The following is a 22,466-nucleotide window of genomic DNA, read 5'->3' on the forward strand; positions in this document are numbered from 1 at the left end:
TCCCACCCGGGGACCCTGCGACCATCATAAATATGAGTCGGTTACCAAGCATCCAAATTTTGATCATGTGACCATGGGGTAAGTGTGCAAAAAGGTCATAAGTCACTTTTTTCAGTGCCGTCACGGTCACTAAATGAACTGCTGGACGTCAAGGACTACCTATAAATCAAAAGCTGCTTAAGATGGATATGTTACCAAACGTGGGAACGTGAGTGCCTGGGAAATCGAGCGATCTAAGAGCTGAAGGGTCTCTGTGTGGAGTTGATGGCTTCTGCATCCTTGGAGGTCTCCAGGGAGAGATTCCACCGGCACCTTTCATGATTTTCCACCACAGGATGGAGAGTTGGTCCCTTCCAAGTGTACAACTGTGAAATTGTAATTCTGAAGACCGGCTATGCAGAGGGATAGAAATATTACTATCCAGCGTGCACAAATCCTATCCAAAAGTTGAACACTTTCTCTATGGAGTTGAGTTGTTCTCCATCCCTGGAAGAGGCTGGACAAGCACCTCTTGTGATTTTCCAGCAAGGGATGGAGAGGTTGGTCCTTCCCATTCTGTAATGGTGTGGCTGACTGGTGATAAGCTGGTGGTAAATCAGCACTTCTGTTGACTGACGGGGGGGGGGGGGCGTTTCCCAGGCTTCAATCATTTCCCTGGCTGTTTTTGTGCCTTCTCCTCCGACAGTCTTAGTAGCTGCAAAATTGAATGCATTCATCTATGCATGGACATACACACACACACACACTTCTGTAGCTCTTTCATTAGCATTTTTATTAGAAAAAGACCTCCCTCTCCCTAGAATACTCTTAAACCTTGAAGGAAGACCAAAGCTTAATTTACATTTCATTTCCCACCTAGCAAAAGCACTTGAAGCAAGAGAAGCTAGCTATATTCTCGGGGAAAACATTCGAAGATTAAGAGGCACATATTTAAGAGTCGATTTCTTGCTTGTCTTTGACGGATTTTTTTTTTCTTTTTCTCTTTTGTGCAAAAAAAAAAAAAAAAAAAGACCCTTCCGATACATTTTGGTATAAAATCGAGCAAAATATTTTAGAGACAGCCCAGGGTTGCCGAAAGAATCAGTGCTATTGTCCCCCGTGTGACTCTGGGCACCCTTGTGAGGGGTCCTTGTTTTTTCCTTGAATTCCTGACTCTCGCTCTCTCTTTCTCTCTCTCTGCAGTGGCAGAAAATTCCAGAGGGCTCCAGAGGAGAAGAGCAGGACTTCCGAGTGAAAATGGCTCATTTCTTCTTCTTCTTCTTCTTTTCTTAAGGAGATAGTCAGATTCCCAGCATTATGGGGAAAGGACAGGAAAGGCAAAAGAAGGTGGAGGGGGAGGGGAAGGATTAACACGGATCGATACAGAGATGAAATCACAGCTTGGATAAAGCTAGCTGCCTACCTCCTCGGTTTATCTAGTGCAGTGTTTCCCAACCTTGGCAAATTGAAGCTGAATGGACTTCAACTCCCAGAATTCTCAGCCATGGCTATGTTGGCTGTGGAATTCTGGGAGTTGAAGTCCATTATACCTGGAAAATGTCATAGTTGGGAAACTCTGATCTAGTGTTTCTAACCTCGGCAACTTTTAAGATGGGTGGACTTCAACTCCCAGAATTCTAGCCAGGGAATTCTGGGAGCTGAAGTCCATTCATTCATCTTAAAGTCGCCAAGGTTGAGAAACACCGATTTATCTATCATGGATCAATATCTTAGGCTCCCGTCTCTCTTGGGAAGAGAGAGTCGAACTCCAGTTCACGAGGGTCTTGCAGGGAACCCATAGCTTAGTTCAGGCGTTGGAGGAACGCGAGTGTTATTGCTCACATCATAGGACACGGTCAAGTCCGAGTTCTGTGTCTTGTTTAAAAAAATGGCCTATTGTAGGACTCGCACAACTGTGAAAAAATAAAAACCACTTCTAGGTCTCAGCTTTTCAAAGGGTTTCGGTAGGCAGGTGAATCTCACGGTGTCATTTCAAGATGCAGCAATGATCCCTTAATAATGGCGGAAGGGTGCAGCAATAGATCTCGTCCACCTTCGAACAAATTGCTTTTCTACCTTTTGATTTTCTTTTGTCATGGAAGAGGCCAGCAGACCAGCTCCCTTAGACATGTATAGGTAGTCCTCGGCTTACGACAATAACGGAGCATAAAATTTCTGTTGTTAGGTGAGATATTGGTTAACGGAGTTTTGCCCCCTATTTTATGACTTTTCTTGCCACAGTTGTTAGATGAATCCCTGCAGCTGATAAGTTGGCAACCCAGTTGTTAAATGAACCTGGCTTCCCCATTGACTTTGTTTGTGACAAGGTCGCAAAAGGGGGTCGGGTGACCTTCGGACACAGCAATGTCCATCAATGAACCAGAGGCCAAGCCTCTGAATTTTGATCACACAATCATGGGGATGCTGCAAAGGTTGGAAGTGCAAAAAACAGTCATAAGCCAATTTTTTTCAATGCCGTTGTAACTTTGAATGGTCACTAAATGAACTGTTGTAAGTTGAGGTCTACCTGTATCTCTAGCCCAGGGGTAGGCAACCTTGGCTCTTTTATGACTTGTGGACTTCAACTCCCAGAATTCCTGAGCCAGCTATGCTGAGGGGGAAGGGAGAGGTTTCCAAGCTGAGCCATGCTGGCTCAGGAATTCTGGGAGTTGAAGTCCACAAGTCCTAAAGGGGGTCATAGTTCCCCCATGCTGGCTCAGGAATTCTGGGAGTTGAAGTCTACGAATCATAAAAGAGCCAAGGTTGCCTACTTCTGCTCTCGCCCAACGGAAAAGCATTGTTCTTTCAGTGCAAAACTAACATGCGAAAGGACCGGTCACTTCTCAGGTTCCCCAGAAAACAGGTGGTCTAAAAGGGATCACAAATTATACCGCCGTCCTAGACTTAGCTGGCTTTGTTCAACCACCAGGCCCATTATCTGGATGAGGTTGGCCAGAATTGTTGATTGTGGCTTGACACTCCTGCGGGATAAATTGCAACCGGGAAGCTGCTGTCGACTTTGCAACGCCGGATGAAAAGGGACGGCGTTTCCATTTCAGACGTTGCTCAGAAACCGTGGCGATTTGAGATGGGTTTGAATATTAGTAGCTCAGGTTACTGGTTGGGTTTGATCTCCGAGCTTGGGCGATTTGGCTGCAAACGTTTCGTCTCCATTTGGGGAGGGGACATCTTCGCTGAGCTTTGTAGATTATTACACACATGAACACATACACGGACACCCCCAGTTAAAAACCAGCACACTGGATACATCATCAGATGAGCCTGGGATGTTTTTGCAGGCTCCTGCATTCCAAACCTTGCCACCTTCAAACAACACTCTCCAGGACAGCCCAATATTTCTGTGGTTAACTAAGTTTCTTTCCCCCTCACCCACCACATTTTACGACTTTTCTTGCCACAGTCGTTATGCAAATCGCTGCGGTGGATAAGTTGATAACCCGGTTGTTAAGTGAATCTGGCTTCCCCATTGACTTTGCTTGTCCAGGTCACAAAAGGGGATCATGTGATGTGACACACACACACAAACACACACCCGGGACACACAGCACAACGGTCCTAAATACAAACCTGTTGCCAAGCCTTCGATTTTTGATCATGGGGACGCCGCAAAGGCCATAACTACGAAAAATGCTCATGAGTCTCAATCTTCAGTGGCCGCTGTAACTTTGAACGGTCACTAAACAAACGGTCAAGGACTACCTGTGACATCTATGTGGTCGATGAATTGACCTCTAGCTGGAGAAATAGACGCAGAATCAGCTTTTCAGGGTTTGCAGCAAAACAACCAAGCAGCGGCAAAATCTGCAATCTGAAGTGATGGATAAATTAATAGGGGAGGGGGCTAAGCTAGCACCTCTCCTCCCCATTCTATAAGTTCCCCATAACTGGAGAAATTGCTGTGGTCAGCACCAATGGCCGTCGCTGCCGGGTTGTTGTTTTTTTGAAAAAAAAATATCTAAAAATGGCACCAGGAAGGAAGCTGTGCAGGAGGAAAAGAGCGCTCTCTCTGGCTGGACCTCTGACCTCCGCTTCCTTGCGCTTTTCGTGTATTTTTGACGTTGTGGCATGTCGTTCACACACACACACACACACACACACACCGTTTTAAATATATCACTCATACGGAAAAGAGAGAGGGAAATGGTGTTATTCCTTCTGTTAAGAAAGGGAACCTGTCCACAGCTAATCCCCAATTTACAGAATTCCCATTGCTAAGCAGGGCCCCTGTTAAGCGAGTCACACCCCATTGATGACCTTTTTGCCATGGTGGTTAAATGAATCATTGCCATTAAGCAAGTCCAGCTTCCCTCCGTTGCCTTTTACTGGTCGGAAACCAATCGTCAAGGTTGTAATTGGCAATCCCAGGATCCCGGAACGGTTGTAAATTACATGCTGGTTGCCAAGAGCCTGAATTTTGATCCCATGACCCTGGGGATGCTGCAAGGACCAGTCATTAAAACCACTTCTCCCCCTCCCCCGTGCTGTTGTAACTTCGAACAATTGCTAAACAGCTGGTCGTTAAATCGAGGATTACCTGTATTTCACCCCCTTCCAGTTTTTAAAGGTCTTCCCTTCTCTCTGAATTTTTGGAAGCTCTGAATGTTTGGAGCAGCTGAATATGTTGGTTTTCTCTTGGATCAGATGTTGGGGGGGGGAGGAGAAAAGGGTCATTTTCAGCAAAAATGCAGGAGGAGGGTTATGCTGGTTTTTTCAGCTAAACCGTGGCTATCGCTTGCATTGCAGGAGAGAAAAATACATGCTCTCCAGAGGAAACAGATAGTACCGTATCTGTGCACCTTTACTCTTGGAACGGGGGGAGGGAGGGCGTTGAAATCCAGATCAGGACTTAAGATCTTCCCATTAAAATGTGACACTCTTGATAGGAACCTGGAGGTATTTTAATTTCCATAACTGGTCAATTGGGAAGCCAGCTTAAAGGTTTGGTTGCATCAGCTACATGTCCCTCAAGGGAAATCCCTTTTATCTCCCCCCCCCCTTATATTTGCCCCAAAGTCTCATCTGAAGCTCCCTTAGATCACAGCCTGGGTGGGTACAATCCTGAAGGCTAAAATGCTCCAGATTGTAATGAGGAAAAAAGATGGACACCCCTACCGAGAAAAGACCCTCGAACGCCAATCCTGGGAGTGGAATCTCTCCGTAGGAAAGCATTTTTTTTTTTTAGCTGGAAGCTAAAGAGTTCACCGAGTGCCACCTTATCCCTCCACATCGATCCCGTGCCTCTTTTTCAATCTCTTGCTCCATGTAGTAAAATATTCTATAAAAGAAAGTGACTGAAAATCTATAGCTCTAAGAATACCTGGTTATCTTGTGTGTCTATGTGTGTATGTGTTTGCGTGTGTGTGTGTGTGTGATATCGCCCTTGTTCTTATTTTTAATCTCCTTATTAAACTCAAAGAAATGGGAAACCGAGGCGCGTCGACATTTGCTGGGACCTGAAAAGCAGAAAATGAAAGTTAAGGGGGCTCCGGAAAAGGGGGGGCTGGGCCAGGCTGGAGGGGAGGGGGGGAGAAAGAGCATCTCACAAGTTAGAAGGCAGTTTTGAGCGGGTGGGCTCTTGTTCCCCACTCAGCTGTAGAGATCCTTTCCTCTCAACAGCGGGCAGAGAGGAGGAGATGGCAAATGGTGGGGGTTGGGGCAGAGAACCTGAGGATGTTTGGCGTGGTAGGGTGACCCGTCCTGGCCCCGAGCTATATGGCTTCCCCAGAGGTCTGGGGCCTCCCCTGATGTCACTGCCGTTGCCTCCGCCGGAGAATGAGGAGAAGCTAGAAACGGACTCTCGGGAGGAGGAATGGGGGCTCGAAGTCTGCGCTGCTTCGTGGGGCAGAGATGGTTGGGAAGCGGAGATCAACTTGAGGTCCTGGGTTAATCGTCCTGGCAAAACCAGTGGTCGACTCCGAGGCTGGAGCACCTGGGCAGGTGGGCTGGAGGTCTGAGGCAGGAGCAAAGAGCCTTGAGAACCCAGCGTCCCCGACGGGCCACACTGGAAAGTCCTGGGGGGCAAGCTTTGACTGGGAGGGCTAAGGCCTGATGGTCGTGGGTACAAGGGTGGGGCCATGGGACCGGGCTTTGAGGGAGACAGGGAGGTGAAGGAGGACCGTTCCTGGTGCAACTGAGCGACAGTGGCCGGCTCAGCAGAAGGGCCTAATGCACTTGGCTGGGTGGGGCCGGAGGTAGGAGGAGGGCCTCCTGAGGCCTGGGATAGCTGGCGTAAGCCAGAAGAGGGAGAACTGGACAAAGGAGGCAACTGGAAGTGGTTGGTCCCTCCAGTTCCTGAGAGCTGCAACAGCTGCCCCGTGGAGTGGGGCCTGCCCGTAGGTTGCAAGCGGCTACAAGGACTAACGGGGGAATTTGAGGAGAGTTGAGGGAACGAGGAGGGAGTGGTGGCTGGTGGCGAACTCGGGGGAGCCTTCTGGAATGGGCCAAAGCTGGTGTCTGAAGGCTGCAACTGAGTGGCCCCTTCAGTCAAATCCAGAGGCCCAGGACACAGCTGCCCCAATCTGGTAGATGTGGGGCTGCCCAGGTTTTGTTGCGTTGACCCAGCGGAAGGAGAGCTGGCCAAGGACCGGTGCAAGGGACCCAAGCTGGTTGACGCGGAAAACCCAGCCAACTGCTGGATATGGAAGGAGGAGGAGGAAAGGGTCTCCAACCCTGGCGTGTGTTGGGACGGTGTGCTTGACGGGGATCCCACGATGGAAGGTCCAGCAGAAGACACCAAGGAATGGAGCCGCCTCAAGCGCCTCGGAGTCTGGCTTTGCGGCTGCCCCAGAGAACCCAGAACGGAAACCGGCGGGCGGAAAATGGCTGTGGGAAGGCGTGGGTGGTGAGTCAGCGCTATTGCTACCGAAGTGGTGGCCGCAGCAGCCTGCAAAGGAGCCTGGATCAGCGGGGTCCAAATAACAGGTGTGGGAGTCGATGCTGCTGCTGCCGTTGCCGCTTGGACGTTGTGGGCGCAGTGGGCCATTTCTCTGTCATGCTGCACAATTTGTTGGATGATCTCGTTCTCCTGGTAATTGAAGACGCCTGAGTTGAGGTCGTGTTGGACCTTGTGGAGGAGGATGGAGTTCTTCTTACCTGAAAGGAAGAGGAAGGACAGTTGAAGAGCTGTCTTGAGGAGCCACCAACCAGGGAGAAATGGTGAAAATCCTGTCCTTCTCAAAAAGTCCAGGAATGACTTTCTTGCCCACCTCAGTCAACGTCTGCAGAGGATTCATTTCCATGGGAAATCAAAATGGGGGTTCAAAAGCTGCAGCCCGAGAGATCTGCAAGGATCTCCCGAGACACTGCGGTGAATGACAAGAAGTTCAAAGGCCATTCCTGGTCCAGGTCTGGACAGTGAGCGACTCCTTGGGCCAAATGGCTCCTCCCAGAATTCCCTTTGAGCGCTGAATTGCATCACCCTCAATGCGTGGCACGGGTCCCCAACATTTTGTAGCAGAAATTGAAGCAAAAATCCCTAAAATAGACTTACATTGCAGGATGAGGACCACCATGTTATCTAACTGTTGGACACCCAGAGCCTTTAGAAATGAGCAGCACACAAAAAAATAAACCAACCCCCTACAGAGAGAAGTTTGTGTATATTGTAGCAATACCAGATTTCCCCAAGAGTTTAAGGGACCGATTGGGTTAATGGCAGACAGGCAGTGGTGGGATTCAAATATGTGAACAACTGGTTCTCTGTGTGGATGTCGCTTCCGGAAGTCCATTCTGGGCCTGGGCAACAAAAAATTAGCTACCGTTTCTGCTGAAGTGGTGCGAACTGGCTGAATCCCACCACTGCAGACAGGGTTAACTGTGTTATGGGAACAAGGCCATCTAGCAGTGTTCCAGTATCTGAGGGGCTGCCACAAGGCAGAGGGGGCCAGGTTGTTCACCAGAGCACCAGAGGGAAGGACGAGAAACAATGGTTGGAAACTGATCAAAGAGAGAAGCAACTTGGAATTGAGGAGAAACTTCCTGACAGTGAGGACAATTAACCAGTGGAACAGCTTGCCTCCAGAAATTGTGGGTGCTCCATCACTGGAGATTTTTAAGAGGAGACTGGACATTCATCTGTCTGAGATGGTATAGGTTCTCCTGCTTGAGCAGGGGGCTGAACTAGAAGATCTCGAAGATCCTTTCCAGATTTCTATTCTATTCTATTCTATTCTATTCTATTCTATTCTATTCTATTCTATTCTATTCTATTCTATTCTATTCTATTCTATTCTAACTCCCCTAAAAACAGAGAGAAAAATACTGGTGTGGACACATCACACAATCCAATTTTGCTTCCTTGACTCGATGTCAACTTTGGTTCCTTGCCTTCAAGTGGTTGTTCAGTCATGTGCTAAAGGGGACCTCCGTGTTCAGAGTTGGCATATCTCTGTAGGTGCTACAGGAGATATCTGAACACAATTCCCATCATTCCTAGCCATTATAGCCACTGCCAGGGAGTACTGTCTGGAATGGTATAGGGTCTCCTGCCTGTGCAGGGGGTTGGATTAGAAGGTCCCTTCCAACTCTGTTATTCTGTTAATTCTGATGGTTTTTCATGGCCCATGTTTGGAAAGGTTACAGTATATCATTGATTATCATTGTTGGAGATCCACAAAAGAAGACTAAGGCCTCTGAGCCCTGCTGATGAACTTCCTGGGAACATTTGGGTGGAAATAAGATGCAAGACCAGGTGGACCTTCAGCTATCATCAGCAGAACATTTCTTCATACTCTTCCCATGATTCATGTCCCTCTCTACATCTCACACGTTCTAAGATGCCACAGTAATAGTCTCCTAACCTGATCTGTGCTTAAGAAGAAAAGAAGAATGGAATTGGGGGAAGCTTTGGAGATGAGTTCCTCAACCTTAGATAGCTTTGAACACCCACATCAGCAATATCAGAAGAGAACCTTCAGTACTCAGTCTGTCTTTTGAATCCCAGATCTGTGCGTGTGTACTTACCAATGCGGTCCAATCTATCCAGTGCCACTGTTTCAAAGGCCCTTCTCATCATGGGATATTCCTCTAATACTTCATTGAAGTTGTCCACCGAAAGTGAGTAGAGACGGCAGTACGTGTCAGCTCTCACGCTGGCTGTGCGTCGGCCACGAGTCAGCAGGCAAATTTCTACAAGAGAAGAACACCTTGAAATCTATTTTGTGGTATGGACAACAGACTTTTCAGGGCCTACAGCAAGGGCAAATAATCTAGTAGTAGTCATAGTAGTAGTTGCTTACTACAGTTAGAGGCGAGAAGCATACCAATCGAAGAGTCAGTCAAACTACTAAGCACTTCAATGAAAGATCTAAAAAAAAATTGCAGAGAAGAGCAACAAAGATGATTAGGGGACTGAAGACTAAAACAAATGAAGAACGGTTACAGGAATTGGGTCTGTCTAGTTTAATGAATGGCTGTGTATGGCTGTGAAAGTTAGACCATAAGAAAAGCTGAGCGCCAAAGAATTTGAACTATGGTACTGGAGAAGACTCCTGCGAGTCCCCTGGACTGCAAAGCGATTAAACTGGTCAGTCCTGGAGGAGATCAAGCCTGACTGCTCTTTAGAAGGCCAGATCCTGAAGTTGAAACTCAAATACTTTGGCCACCTAATGAGAAGGAAGGACTCACTGGAGAAGAGCCTGATGCTGGGAAAGATGGAGGGCAAGAGAAGAAGGGGATGACAGAGAATGAGGTGGCTGGACGGAGTCACTGAAGCAGGAGGCGTGAGCTTAAATGGACTCCAGGAGATGGTAGAGGACAGGAAGCCTGGAGGAATGTTGTCCATGGGGTCGTGATGGGTTGGACACGACTTCGCAACTAACAACAACAAGTTTAATGAAAAGAAGAATTAGGAGTGACATGACGGCAATCTTCCAATGTTTGAGGGGCTGTCCCAGAGAAGAGAGGATTGACTTATTCTCCAAAGCACCTGAAGGCAGGCAAGAACTCACCAAGTGGTGAACCAACCTAGAACTGAGGAGAAATTTCCTGACAGTGAGAACAATTAACCAGTGGAACTGCTTGCCTCCAGAAGCTGTGGGTGCTCCATCACCGGAGGTTTTTAAGAAGAGACTGGACAACTGTTTGTTTGAAATGGTACATCCTGCTTGAGTTGGGGGTTAGACTAGAAGACCTCCAAGGTCCCTTCCAACTCTGTTATTTATTATTCGATAAAACATCAAGATCAGATAATCAACTCTATGCAAAGGAATCCGGCACTCTTTGATCTTTGTTTGAACTGCATAGCCAAGAGAGGGAAATGGTTTTCCGTACCTCCAAAGTAGGAACCGTCGGCCAGCTTGGTCTCCTTGTTGCCTTTGGTGAGCACACTCACCACCCCATGTTGGATGAAGTACATCTTCTTCCCGATGGTGCCTTCTCGGATTATGTAGTCCCCTGGCTGGAAGACCTCAAAACGCAGCTTGGTCAGCATGGAGGTTACAAAATTGGGATCGGCATTGGCGAATAGAGGCATGGAAGCCACCAGTTTCCTGCAGTTAAAGTTGATGATCTCCTAATCCCAACAGAAGCAGAAAAACCCTGTGAGATACGGGGGATTTTAGCTGTTTAAATAATGCTTCTTGACCCCTCCTCCCCCTATCGGCAAGGTAGCAGCAGGCATGAAAAACTGATGCTCATCTATGCTTTTCCATTTCTGGAGCTTCTTTCTTATGTAGACTCATGTTTCATCATTCAGTCAATTAACCAGCATAACACATTACGTATAAGTTGATTAATCTATCCTTCCCATATGTGAAGCAGCACAATTGTTTAATGTCCTAGACAGTCCCAAGCTCTTTCAGCACGTTTGATCTTTGTGCTCTCTGAGCTTGGTGGTTTTCTTGCAGACATTTCACTACCCAACATCATCATCAGAAATGTTTCCAAGAAAACCACCAAGCTCAGAGAACACCAAGGACCCCACAATCCTCCTCCTCCTTCTCCTTCTTCTCCACTCCACAAACCCCACTCCCTTCTAGCACTGATAAGGTTCCCTAGTTGGGTCATGAAATGTCTGCAAGAAAACCACCAAGCTCAGAGAGCACCAAGGACCCCACAGTCTTCCTCCTCCTCCTCTTCCTCCTCCTCCTCCATGCAAACCCCACCCCCTTCTAGCACTGATGATGTTCCCTACTTGGGTCATGAAACGTCTGCAAGAAAACAGCCAGGCTCAGAGAGCACCAAGGACCTCACAGTTCAACCCTGAGCTACACATATTTTCTCTCCAATCGGTACCTTTGACTTGTGTTTCCTTCACCTTTCTACTACTCACCTCTTTGAGGGGCTCACTTAGTTCTCCCAGGATGCTCTCTTCATCAAACATTTTGCCCTGATACCGATGTTCATAGTAGTCATGTATTCTCTGGCGCATCTCAGCTGGAAGTTTATGGAAAGACATGTATTGTTCGACTTGCTTGTACTGTGTGGGGGAGAAAAACAGGATTCATCAAGACGGGTTTTGACATCACTTCAGTGCAGGCTACTTATATTCTCCAGTCCAGAACCAAAAATGGACATTGCTAGATCATCGCCATCCCCCTTTTCTCCTCACAACTGGGAAGACACTTAGAAGGCAATTCAGGCGCTTGGTCACCAGCATGTATATCCGAGGGCTGCAGCATCCCGGGGTCTGTGAACACCCTTTCTGACCTTCCCAGGTGGCTTCAAACATGCAAAGTCAACGGGGGAAGCTGGACTCACTTAAGGACCTCATGACTCCCTCAACAGCCACTCCAATTTGCTTAACCACCCTGGCAAAAAAAGATGAATAAAATTGGATGCAACTTGCTTAGCAACCGCCTTACTTAGCAACGGGAATTCTGTCCCAAATGTGGTCGTAAGTCAAGGACTGTGTAGCTCCCAGTAAACCCCTTGGAGAAGTCTATTTCTCTGAGAAGCTGAGAGGACGTGTGCGAAGGATACATTTATGCCTGATCTATCACCGTTCACACAGTACGTGTCAACGCTGCTAACATCGGATGTTTCTGCTTTGACAACATGTGGAGTTGCAACCATTTTCCTTCTTGTGTTTTACTCTTAGAATTAGAGTTAGAATTAGATGATACCGGGAGGAGGAGGAATGTGCATGGGAGTTTAGTTAGACACAACAATACTGTAACCAGTGTGTGAACCATGATTATTGAAATAAGAGATGATAAGAATTGGCGGGCTGGAGAACTGGAGGGAGAGTCTGCATTTCAAATTAATTGGAGAATGTGATTTATGACTGTAAATTAGGGGAGGGAATTGTGCTTTGACACTATGTGCTCAGGGAAGGGGAATTCAGATTTTGGCTTTGACTATGTAAGTGCCGATATTATGCTTCTTGAATAAAGATTCTTTAAGGTAAACAATGCCTCAAAGTTCTTTGAAGAGTTTCATCTGTCGGAACCATGACAGTACAATAGGAATCCATCCAGAAGCTGTGCTAGCAAAGGATCTCTGGGTCAGGTGACAGCCTTTCATTCAATTCTGCTCACGTGCCTCCTTCTCTTTCAACCTCTCCCCCATCTGTGCCAAGGGACACCCATCCATCATTTTTATGGACAGAATCAAGCTGAAGGGAAGCAGGTTCACACCGTGACTTTGAAATGAGATCCGCAGGAAAAACCCTGCAAATTACTGCTTTTCCCTTTTGCCTGGAGAAGCGATATGGAATTCCCGCAGCAAACCAGAGCTGGTGAACAATTGACCGATACCCCTTTGAACCCCACCCCACCCTTGATAATAAACTGCCCCATACCAGCTGTTCGGAATGAGAAAGTGTGTGAAGGTTGTAGCTTAAGGGCTAAAATGATCGTAATTGTTTAAAAAAAAAAATAGAGAAAAAAAACCCATTTCCCCCCAAATTAGCAAGATTATAATTTTCTTTTTTTAACTATTACTGCTAGACAAAGGTGGTTAACTATTAGTGTTAGAGTGGGGTCTAAACTGGGATAAACTAAGGTTTGCACCGATGTGGGTCATCCGTGCTAAGCTAATCGCGTTGTCCACTTTCATCTTCTCAAGCCTATTCGGAAGCTCAGAACCATATCTGCGGAATTTAAAGAATAAAACCTAACAATGGAAAAGCCTCAAAACATCAATTTGTTTGGGGCAGGTGTCTTCCGTTCAAAAGTCCCAAGGCTGCTTTTCTCAAAAGGCAACTGGACTTTCTTTGTTTTTCCTTGAAAGTGTTTCGCTTCTCATCCAAGAAGCTTCTTCAGTTCCGACTGAATGGTGGAGGATGGAAGGATTCGTATTCCTTGCAGTCCTCTGGTCGTTAGTACTCTTTCTGAGAGTTATTGAGGCCACTTGGAGGTTTATCTGTGCCCTCGGGGTCACCTGCATAGTGCAAATGGATGTGGAGCCTCCTTGGAACAGCTGAAAGGACCTTGTAGTAAACAGGCGATTGCAGCCCTCCCCCTCCGTTGAGAGAGGGATGTTCAGTCTTAACGTAATAATAATAATAATAATAATAATAATAATAATAATAGTAATAGTAATAGTAATAGTAATAGTAATAGTAATAGTAATAGTAATAGTAATAGTAATAGTAATAATAAAGTTGGAAGGGACCTTGGAGGTCATCTAATCCAACCCCTTGCTCAGGCAGGAAACCCTATACCAGGGGTAGGCAACCTTGGCTCTTTTATGACTCGTGGACTTCAACTCCCAGAATTCCTGAGCCAGCATGGCTGACTCAGGAATTCTGGGAGTTGAAGTCCACGAGTCATAAAAGAGCCAAGGTTGCCTATCCCTGCCCTATACCATTTCAGACAAATGGCTGTCCAGTCTCTTCTTAAAAACTTCCAGTATTGGAGCATTCACCGCTTCTGGAGGCAGGTTGTTCCACTGGTTCATTGTTCTCACTGTCAGGAAGTTTCTCCTTAGTTCTAGGTTGCTTCTCTCCTTGATGAGTTTCCATCCGTTGCTTCTTGTCCTGCCTTCAGGCACTTTGGAGAATAGCTTGATTCCCCTCCTCTTTGGGGCAGCCCCTCAAATATTGGAAGACTGCTATCATGTCCCCCCTCACCCTTCTCTTCATTAAACTAGACATACCCAATTCCAGCAACCGTTCCTTATATGTTTTAGCCTCCAGTCTCCTAATCATCTTTGTTGCTCTTCTCTGTACTCTTTCTAGAGTCTCAGCACCTTTTTTTCATCGTGGCGACCAAAACTGGATGCCATATTCCAAGTGTGGCCTTACCAAGGCCTTGTAAAGTGGTATTAACACTTCAGGTGATCTTGATTCTATCCCTCTGTTAATGCAGCCTAGCACTGTGTTGGCTTTTTTGGCTGCTGCATCACACGGCTGGCTCATATTTAAGTGATTGTCCACAAGGACTCCGAGGTCCCTCTCACAGTTACTACTATTGAGCAAGGTACGTAGATGGCCTCTTTGACCCCTCTTTCAAACCAGCGGTCCTCTCTGTCTAGAATGTGGACTTTGCTGGCTTCAAAAGTGCGGCTTTTATCTTTCAAATCCATTTCTTTTCCCTCTAAAAGATTCCTGTGCCATTCAAATATTTCACGCCAATTTTATTAGAACAGCATTCCTTGCGTTTGCTTTCCGCTGCTGCTGGTCCTTCAGATTTGATCTCTCCCTGCGCTGAAGAAAACACCCATGCCTCTTTTTCTCTTTCTGTCTCCCACACATGATCATAATTAAGTCTACCCACTTATCATCCCCCAACAAGCAGTCCAAAACCGACAGGGAAAGAGAAATCACAAAAGGGGGACAGGACAGGACCACAGAAAAGAACACACACTGGGTTGACTTCAAAGACAAAAAACGCACCGATCGAATTGGATGGAACCAACAGATGGAACTAAACGTATCTACCGGGCAGACCACAGAATGAGGCACACATCCTTAAAAAGCACAGGAACCCAAGCCGACTGTGCATGGCTAAATCTGATCATCCCCCAAGGAATTTTATGCATTAATTCTCACTGGTTCATACAAGGTTTTCCAAACATTTTTTTTTTAGCCTGTATAACAAAAGAGCCCTCAATGGTGGCATGGCCAACGGTACTGCAATGCATATCTTTTAATTTATATACAGTATCTAAGTTGGGTTTGGCCTTTCAGCTCACCAATGTATGCATTTGCTCAATCAATTGATTGGGGGATTGACCTGGGCCAAGCACGGTCAAGTTTTGAATCACCACTCAAGCAAAGGGGATGCTGCCTCCATAAAGCTTTGAACCTAGGCTGCTTGTCACTAGTAAAAAAAATGTAGCGGGGATTTCGTAAGTGTCAACGTGAAACAAGCAGACAACAAACACATTAATTTGGCCTCTCCCCCCACCCCCTGCTTTGGCCCTTCTGCCCTTGTCACACATGAGTCCTCCAGGGGTTGTTTGCAGGCAAGTTTTGTTGCAAACATTATTTTGGAACAACGAAGCATCTTCCTGATTGTTTGCATTTGGTAGCACATTGAGTGTTTTGCTTATTCTTAGATTGTTCTGTTTAATTGGGAATTGAGCTAATTATTTTTAAATTGAATACATTCAGCCTTCTGTCTGTCTGTCTGTCTGTCTGTCTGTCTGTCTGTCTGTCTGTCTGTCTGTCTGTCTGTCTGTCTATCTATCTATCTATCTATCTATCTATCTATCTATCTATCTATCTATCTATCTATCTATCTATCTATCTGTCATCTATCTATCTATCCAGGGCTTTTTTTGTCATAGAATGCCCAGAACGGAGTTCCGGCAACTTTTTTGGATGGAACCTTGTAGGATAGCCAAGGCGGGTTGTATGATGTGTGTGAGTTCCAGCACCTTTTTTTTTTTTAAAGAAAAAAAGCACTGTATCTATCTATCTGTCTATCTATATCTATCTATCTATCTGTTATCTATCTATCTATCTATCTATCTATCTATCTATCTATCTATCTATCTATCCTTTTTTTCTATCATCTATCTCCTGTCTGTCTGTCTGTCTGTCTGTCTGTCTATCTATCTTCTATCTCTACCAATCTATATGATCTATCATCTATCATTTCCTCTGCTCTCTTTCTGATCGCTCTTGGGGTGAAGGAAAGAAGGGACAATTGATGAGAAGGATCCACTCCCTAGACCCCATCTCACAGCACCTGGATCCCAGAGTCATCCAGCTGCTGAACCTCATCACCAAAGCCCCCTAAGAAGCCACTTACCTTCTCCTGATACTGTCGCCGTGAGGAATCCAGAGACTGGATAAGGGCCGTGGCGTGGCCGATGAACATGGCATAGCAGGTGGCACCAACGATCATGCTTAACATTGTGAGCCACACGTCAGACATGCCCACTGGGGCTTGCTGTCCATAGCCGATACACAGCATGTGACTCATAGCCTTGAACAGCGCATAGGAGTATTGCTTCCCCCAGGAATCATTCTGAAGAGACAGACAGACGAGAGTTACACAAAATGAGATGGACACAATTGGATGAGGTGGGACTACTTTCCCTGCACTCAGTGCTCCACCACCACTCCCATCAACTCTGAAGGGTCAGCGAGGGGCAAATGTCCACCAGGCTTGCCACACCTCGCTAGTTCCATGCTTGAATGCACCATGGGTGGTTGGTGAGAACCTCAAGTCAGAACAGGCGAATTGTAACCAGTTCTCTTTCTAAGTTCTCAAGATGCACTTGACTAGCATCCGTCTGGAGCAGTGGTGTCCATGGAGGGTGTCCATGGACGCTTACAACAGTACAATCAAAGTTTTGTCCTTGCCTTTTTTTAATGGGGGGGGGAGGTATCCATTCCCATGGATACCACTAGTCTGAAATGTGGGGAGGAAGCTGTTGTGCTGCTTGGAATATGGTCCTAGATTGGTGAAGGTCCCACTTGGAATCTGGGCTGATCTTCCTGAAAATTCCCTCTTTGGCCTTGCATTTTTTTCCTACATTAAGTATCTGTATCTCGATCCGTCTATCTCAACTTTGATAACCTTAAATTGTATGGACGTCAACTCCACAGACAAGAATTCTGGGAGTTGAAGTCCACACATCTTATTATTGAAGTTGAGAAAGACTGTTCTAGATGATACAAATACAGGAGACTTTTGAATGTAGTCTTAGCAAACACAAAGATGTCCTAATAGACAGACATGAAACAAGATGTAATCTCAGCATGATCCAAGGCACCTTGTCTACCACCATTAAAAGAACCTCAAGTCAATTTAAATGTACACATTGTCTAAATTGAGGATCATTTAAGCCATCTGAATCCAGAGAAGAAATATGTGTTAGCATCTAAGGAAGGGGTCCCCAACCCCTGGTCCATAGACCAGCAAGCTCCATCCTCGGGATGCAGGCAGTATTCAAAACCACACCCCCTCTGCTCTGCGGAAAAAACTTTCTCCATGGCACCGGTCCCTGGTGCCCAAAAGTTGGGGACCTCTGATCTAAGGAGACATCTTATAAAACTATTAGAAAGAAACCCATGACAGACCCTCATTTCCAAAGCCTTCAACACATCCAAAAAATCATCTATACGCCCTCTGAGCTGAATGCTGTAGATCAGGGGTCCCCAAACCCCAGTCCATGGACCGGTACCGGGCCGCGGCATGCCAGCAACCGGGCCGCACAAAGAAGCGAAGCTCCATTTGAAGGATGCAGGCAGCACACAAAACCACGCGCTCTCCAGTCCGTGGATAAACCTTTCTCCACAGAACCGGTCCCTGGTGCCCAAAGGGTTGGGGACCTCTGCCATAGATGCTTAGATGGCTTAGAGGCAACTGAGAGAGTGTTCATCGGACTGTTTCTGCCCTTGTGCAGATCAATCATTCTGCATTTTATTTGTTCTACTTTTTGAGCTTCTATTTTTAGGTTCTCCTTCCTTCTTTGAGCTTCAGACAATGCACGTTCCTTCTTCTTCTTATTCTTCTAGTGGCTTAACAAATTTGCAAAGCAGGAACCAGCCTCTAGATCTTCCAGGAAACCTCAAGGCTGAAAAGGCAGATCAATCCCAGGGCTTTAACCCCCTACAACTATTACTTGTTTGCAAAAGCCTGCGTTCTGCTACCCGTCCTGTTGCAGCATCCACATGGGGAGTTGTGGAGAGCTGATGGCACTTCAAAAATAGATCCCTCTTTTAATAAACAAATTGTTCCTGCGGCATGATGACACATCTGTACTGCTGCTTCTCCAGCAGAGGTGGCAAATGTTATTTTGGCTCGGTGCCCATGCAACTACTTCAGTGGGAGAGGGGGACGAGAGGGGGAAGAATCTGCTCTTCATTTTGGAGAGTGGAGACAGTGTGGCCCCCTTGTCTATGTACACACAGCCTCGTGTGCACCCGTATGAAGGCAATGCAATCCGCACGGAACGAGGGCAAAGGAAGTTGCAAGCTGGCACACTGTATGTACACAGAAGGAGGCACACATAGGACAAAACAATGATAATTGTTGGATAAGGCAAAGTAAGTTACAGATCATTAAGAAGATCCATCTAGTGCAGCTTTAAGACTTGTGGACTTCAACTCCCAGAATTCTGGGAGTTGAAGTCCATAAGTCTTGAAGTTGCCAAGGTTGGAGATCCCTGATCTAGTGGGACCAAGAAGAAGGACCTTCCTCCCAGTGGAACATCATCCCTGCAGAGATAATCCACCTTGATACTCTTTTGAAAGGCCCTAAAGCAGTGATGGCAAACCTTTTAGAGACCGAGTGCCCAAACTGCAACCCAAAACCCACTTACGCATCGACGAGTGCCGGGTGGGTGTGGCCCATTGGCAGGGTGTTGCCAATTGGGTGGGCGTGGCCAATTGGGTAGGCGTGGCTGCGGTGGTAACGGCAGACTGGGTGGGACTAAAAAGTTCAATCAATCAATTCCAACTTTGCAAGATCTTTTTTTCCCCGCGAGAAGTTGAAATTGACTGATTGAACCTTTTTTTTTTTTTTTGCACATGGCGGCGGAGGCCTAAAGCAAAAAGGTTTTATAAAACCCAGCTGAAGGCCTAGGACTGGTGCGACGGCACGTGTGCCCACAGAGAGGGCTCTGAGTGCCGCCTCTGGCACCCGTGCCATAGGTTCGCCACCACTGCCCTGAAGACATGGATTTGCCAGCAGGCCTGGGAATCCCAGGGTGATATGGAGCACATCAAGTGATTTCTCTAATTGCTGTCACTGGTGAGGGTGGGTGGGTGATGATTTATTGGTTGTTTTTAATTTGGGATTTTATTTCTGTAAGCTGTCTGGAGTTACCGTTTCTGACCTTCAGGATGCTGTCCTGAAAAGACAAATGTCACTTTTAGCTACTGTGTGGACTTTGGTGTGATCCAAAATCCAGTGTTTAGCTAAGTGAGAAAGCCTGGAACTGCCTTCTTTGCCAATCTTTTTTCTGAATTGCTCCTTCCAGTCCACATTTCTGAATGTCCTTGAAAAGTCAGGTAGAAAATGTTCTCGGAATCCAGAGTAGCTTGTGTGCTCAGAAGCTGCGCTCCCCCCAAAAGGGGCCAAGTCAAGAGAACAGCCAACGTTGATGTTCTGAAACTCGAAACTAATTTTACTGAACTGAACGAATAACGTCCAGCGTGGAACTGCTAAATCTGTAACCAATTAATGGAATAAATGTGGAGGGGGGGAGGGCTGGACAGGCCCAGACTTGGCTTGCTTATGGACACATAATGATTCCAGACTGATTCCTCTCTTGACTCCAACCCCTGGCTCTGGCTCTTCTCATCCGATCGATTTGGGTCCAGATCCTCAAAGCAGGGAGCTGCTTCTGGGTCCACCTCAACTGCTTCTTAGCCTGACTTGAGCAGAGGAGACCCAACCAGACCAGGCTTTGGGACCCCACCTCAAGCACAGACAGCAGTTGCCAACCAATTCAACAAGTCCTTCCTTCCTTCCTTCCTTCCTTCCTTCCTTCCTTCCCCAAATGGCTCAATAAACTATTACATGAGGATCTGTAATCCATTCCCCATGAGGGCTGCAGTTGCTGGGAACTGTAGTACTACAGCCTTTGAATTTCATAGCTTCCCAGCCCGATGTAAGGATTCTATCTGAAGGATTCATTCACAAAATATGAAGGACTTTGAAGATAAGGTGGGAGGGAGGGAAATAATTTATTTATACTCTCTCCTGATACATTGCTATTCATTAATCCATCCATCCATCAATCAATCAATTTCTAAATGGGGCTAAGATCATTTCCTGACTGCGGGTGCCCTGAAGCTACATCTACACATCTTTGACATACTACAGGAGGATATGATGGTCATAATAATATTTCCTTAAAATGTTTCTTCTTGTTCCTCTCATAAAACCACAAAGCCTGCCATTCAGGAAGTCATTTTCCTCCGTTAAACAAATGTGGAAGTATTTTTAGACTGTGATCATGCCCTAATCTAGATTCACCCCTTTTTTTTAGAGGTTATAAATTTAGATTGACTTTTCTTGCTGGGGTGTGCATGCACGTGTGTGAATCGGTTCCCAGGGGCACTTTGAGTACCTGGACCTGTTTCATCCAATCTTATACCTAAGTGCCTTGGTAATCCATACCTTGTATTTCTTATATTCTTGTTCACACTCCATCTGTGTGAAGTTGGTGCCTGGCAGAGGAAGTGTGTGTATTTTCCCTTTAATAATTCTTATCGGAATGGACAAAAAAAGAACTTGGATTTGGAATTATCTGGCAAAGAATGGTGAGCAGATTCAAATAGGTGGAATGTCCTGTATTTTGCACTCATTGAGGGATAAGGAGGTGGCTGATGAAACAGAGAAACATCCCCCCCCCCCACACACACACACACTTCCTCTCCAGGCACAATTTGCTCCCTCCCTTTCCATCCTGCTTAAGTTTTAATTTAATTTCATTTGTTTTGAATTTAAGCTCCCTTATTTATTGTTTTAATATTTTATGCTGCGTTTTATTCGACGTCCGTAAGCCACCGCAGAGTCGCCTTTGGTGAGATGGGTGTACCCATTTGATAAATAAATAAACAAACAAGCAAATCTTTTCGGTATAGTTTTATCATCATAATCTTAAGTAATTTTAACGCTTTGATATTTTAATTTATTCATTTTTTTGGCTTGTTTTATAATCGGTAAGCCATCCAGAGTCACCTTATAGGCGAGATGAATGACATAAAAATTTAATAAATAAATTAATGAACGATTGAATGAATAAATAAATAAATAAATAAATAAATAAATAAGGGAGCCATGGAATGGATGAAAAAAACCCTGCTTCTTTTCGTATAGTCCTCTCTCTGTTGGATCTAGAGACTCCCCCCTCCCACTTCTGCAAAATCCCAAGCAAAGCTGTCCTTAGCATATCTTTCCATGGGCCTTTTCCAGATTGGGATCTGTGGGCAGTTAGGGCAGCCCCTGAACAACGGAAAGAAATATAACTGAAAATAGTATCTTTTAGTAGACTTTTATGGCGCTTCGCCTGTGAAACCCAGCTGAGAAGCCTCACGTAGAAAGAAAGAAAAAAATTGGAAACCATTCTCAAACCAGCTGAGAACAAGCTGGCCCCAACGTAGCAATGATCTGGAAGAAGACAATTTTGCGATTGCCCTATTTTGATTGGCCTGCAAGGAAAACGGATAAAAACAAAGAACCTAGATGTAAAGTTGGAAGGGAATGTGTGATCATCAAACAGTGGGCTTCTTAAGACAGAAATTGGGGGACACCTCAGCTCTATTTGCTGTACTAGAGGTGGTTCACCAGTGCCAAACGGGTCCGCGCAGGCTTTCAGCAACTCACCACCATGCGGTTCAGCGACACCCAACAGTCCCCCGGAAATTCTTGGAGCATGGGCACCAGGAACTGGAGACAGCCATCCCAATGGCACAGCAACAGCATCATGCCGATCAAGTTGACGATCCGTACCACGGCGCTGGCCAGGTCATAGGTCATATGGAAGATCTAGAAGAAGAGGATTCACCAGTAAGCCCTAGAGATGCAATCGTTTTTAAGAATACCTCCTAATCGTGATAGATTCATGGGATCAAAGACACGTGTGATTCGCAGAAGTAAGCAAGCAAAAGGTTCTCAAAAAGTCCTGAAAAATTTTTTTTTCTAAAAGGGGAGGGTGGAAAGTTCACTGCCAAAAATATGGAAATGTTGACTTGTTCTCTTCTTGGGATGATAGACCTCAAACTAGCCTAACTAGCCAGTAGGCCAGAATATTATTGGCTTGACTTCACCCATGGAGTTTCCTGACTCCATGGGAAAATCTAAATACGCTAAATCAAGGGTCTTCAAACTTGGCCCTTTTATGACTTGTGGACTTCAACTCCCAGCCAGCATGCCTGGCTGAGGAATTCTGGGAGTTGAAGTCCACAAGTCATAAAAGGGCCAAGTTTGAAGACCCCTGCTCCATATCCAGTTCAATTCTCTAACCATCCCACCTTCTTCTGAAGTAGCAGCTCTGCTTCAAGAACAAGCCCATCCAGTCTACAGTCCTCTTCTAAAGAAAAATGCACAGTCAGTATCTTATGATGCTTAAGGCACGCCAAGAGAGGATAGCTTTCAAAGCCTAGCGCCTTGGTGCAA

General features: G+C 46.0%; 1 protein-coding gene across 1 annotated transcript; it reads right to left on the reverse strand.

Moving 5' to 3' along the window:
* Positions 1-5,539: 5,539 nt before the first annotated feature.
* LOC107294157 (potassium/sodium hyperpolarization-activated cyclic nucleotide-gated channel 4-like) lies at positions 5,540-21,836 on the reverse strand (the record flags this gene model as incomplete). Its single annotated transcript, XM_029285552.1, has 6 exons — positions 5,540-7,092; positions 8,962-9,126; positions 10,270-10,510; positions 11,270-11,416; positions 16,140-16,358; positions 21,675-21,836. Coding segments are annotated over 6 exons (2,487 nt in total), but the record flags the coding sequence as incomplete, so codon positions are not given.
* Positions 21,837-22,466: the final 630 nt, after the last annotated feature.

This window comes from Protobothrops mucrosquamatus, unplaced genomic scaffold, assembly GCF_001527695.2.
Source record: "Protobothrops mucrosquamatus isolate PMUCROS unplaced genomic scaffold, P.Mucros_1.0 scaffold1849, whole genome shotgun sequence".
Taxonomy (NCBI): Eukaryota; Metazoa; Chordata; class Lepidosauria; order Squamata; family Viperidae; genus Protobothrops; species Protobothrops mucrosquamatus.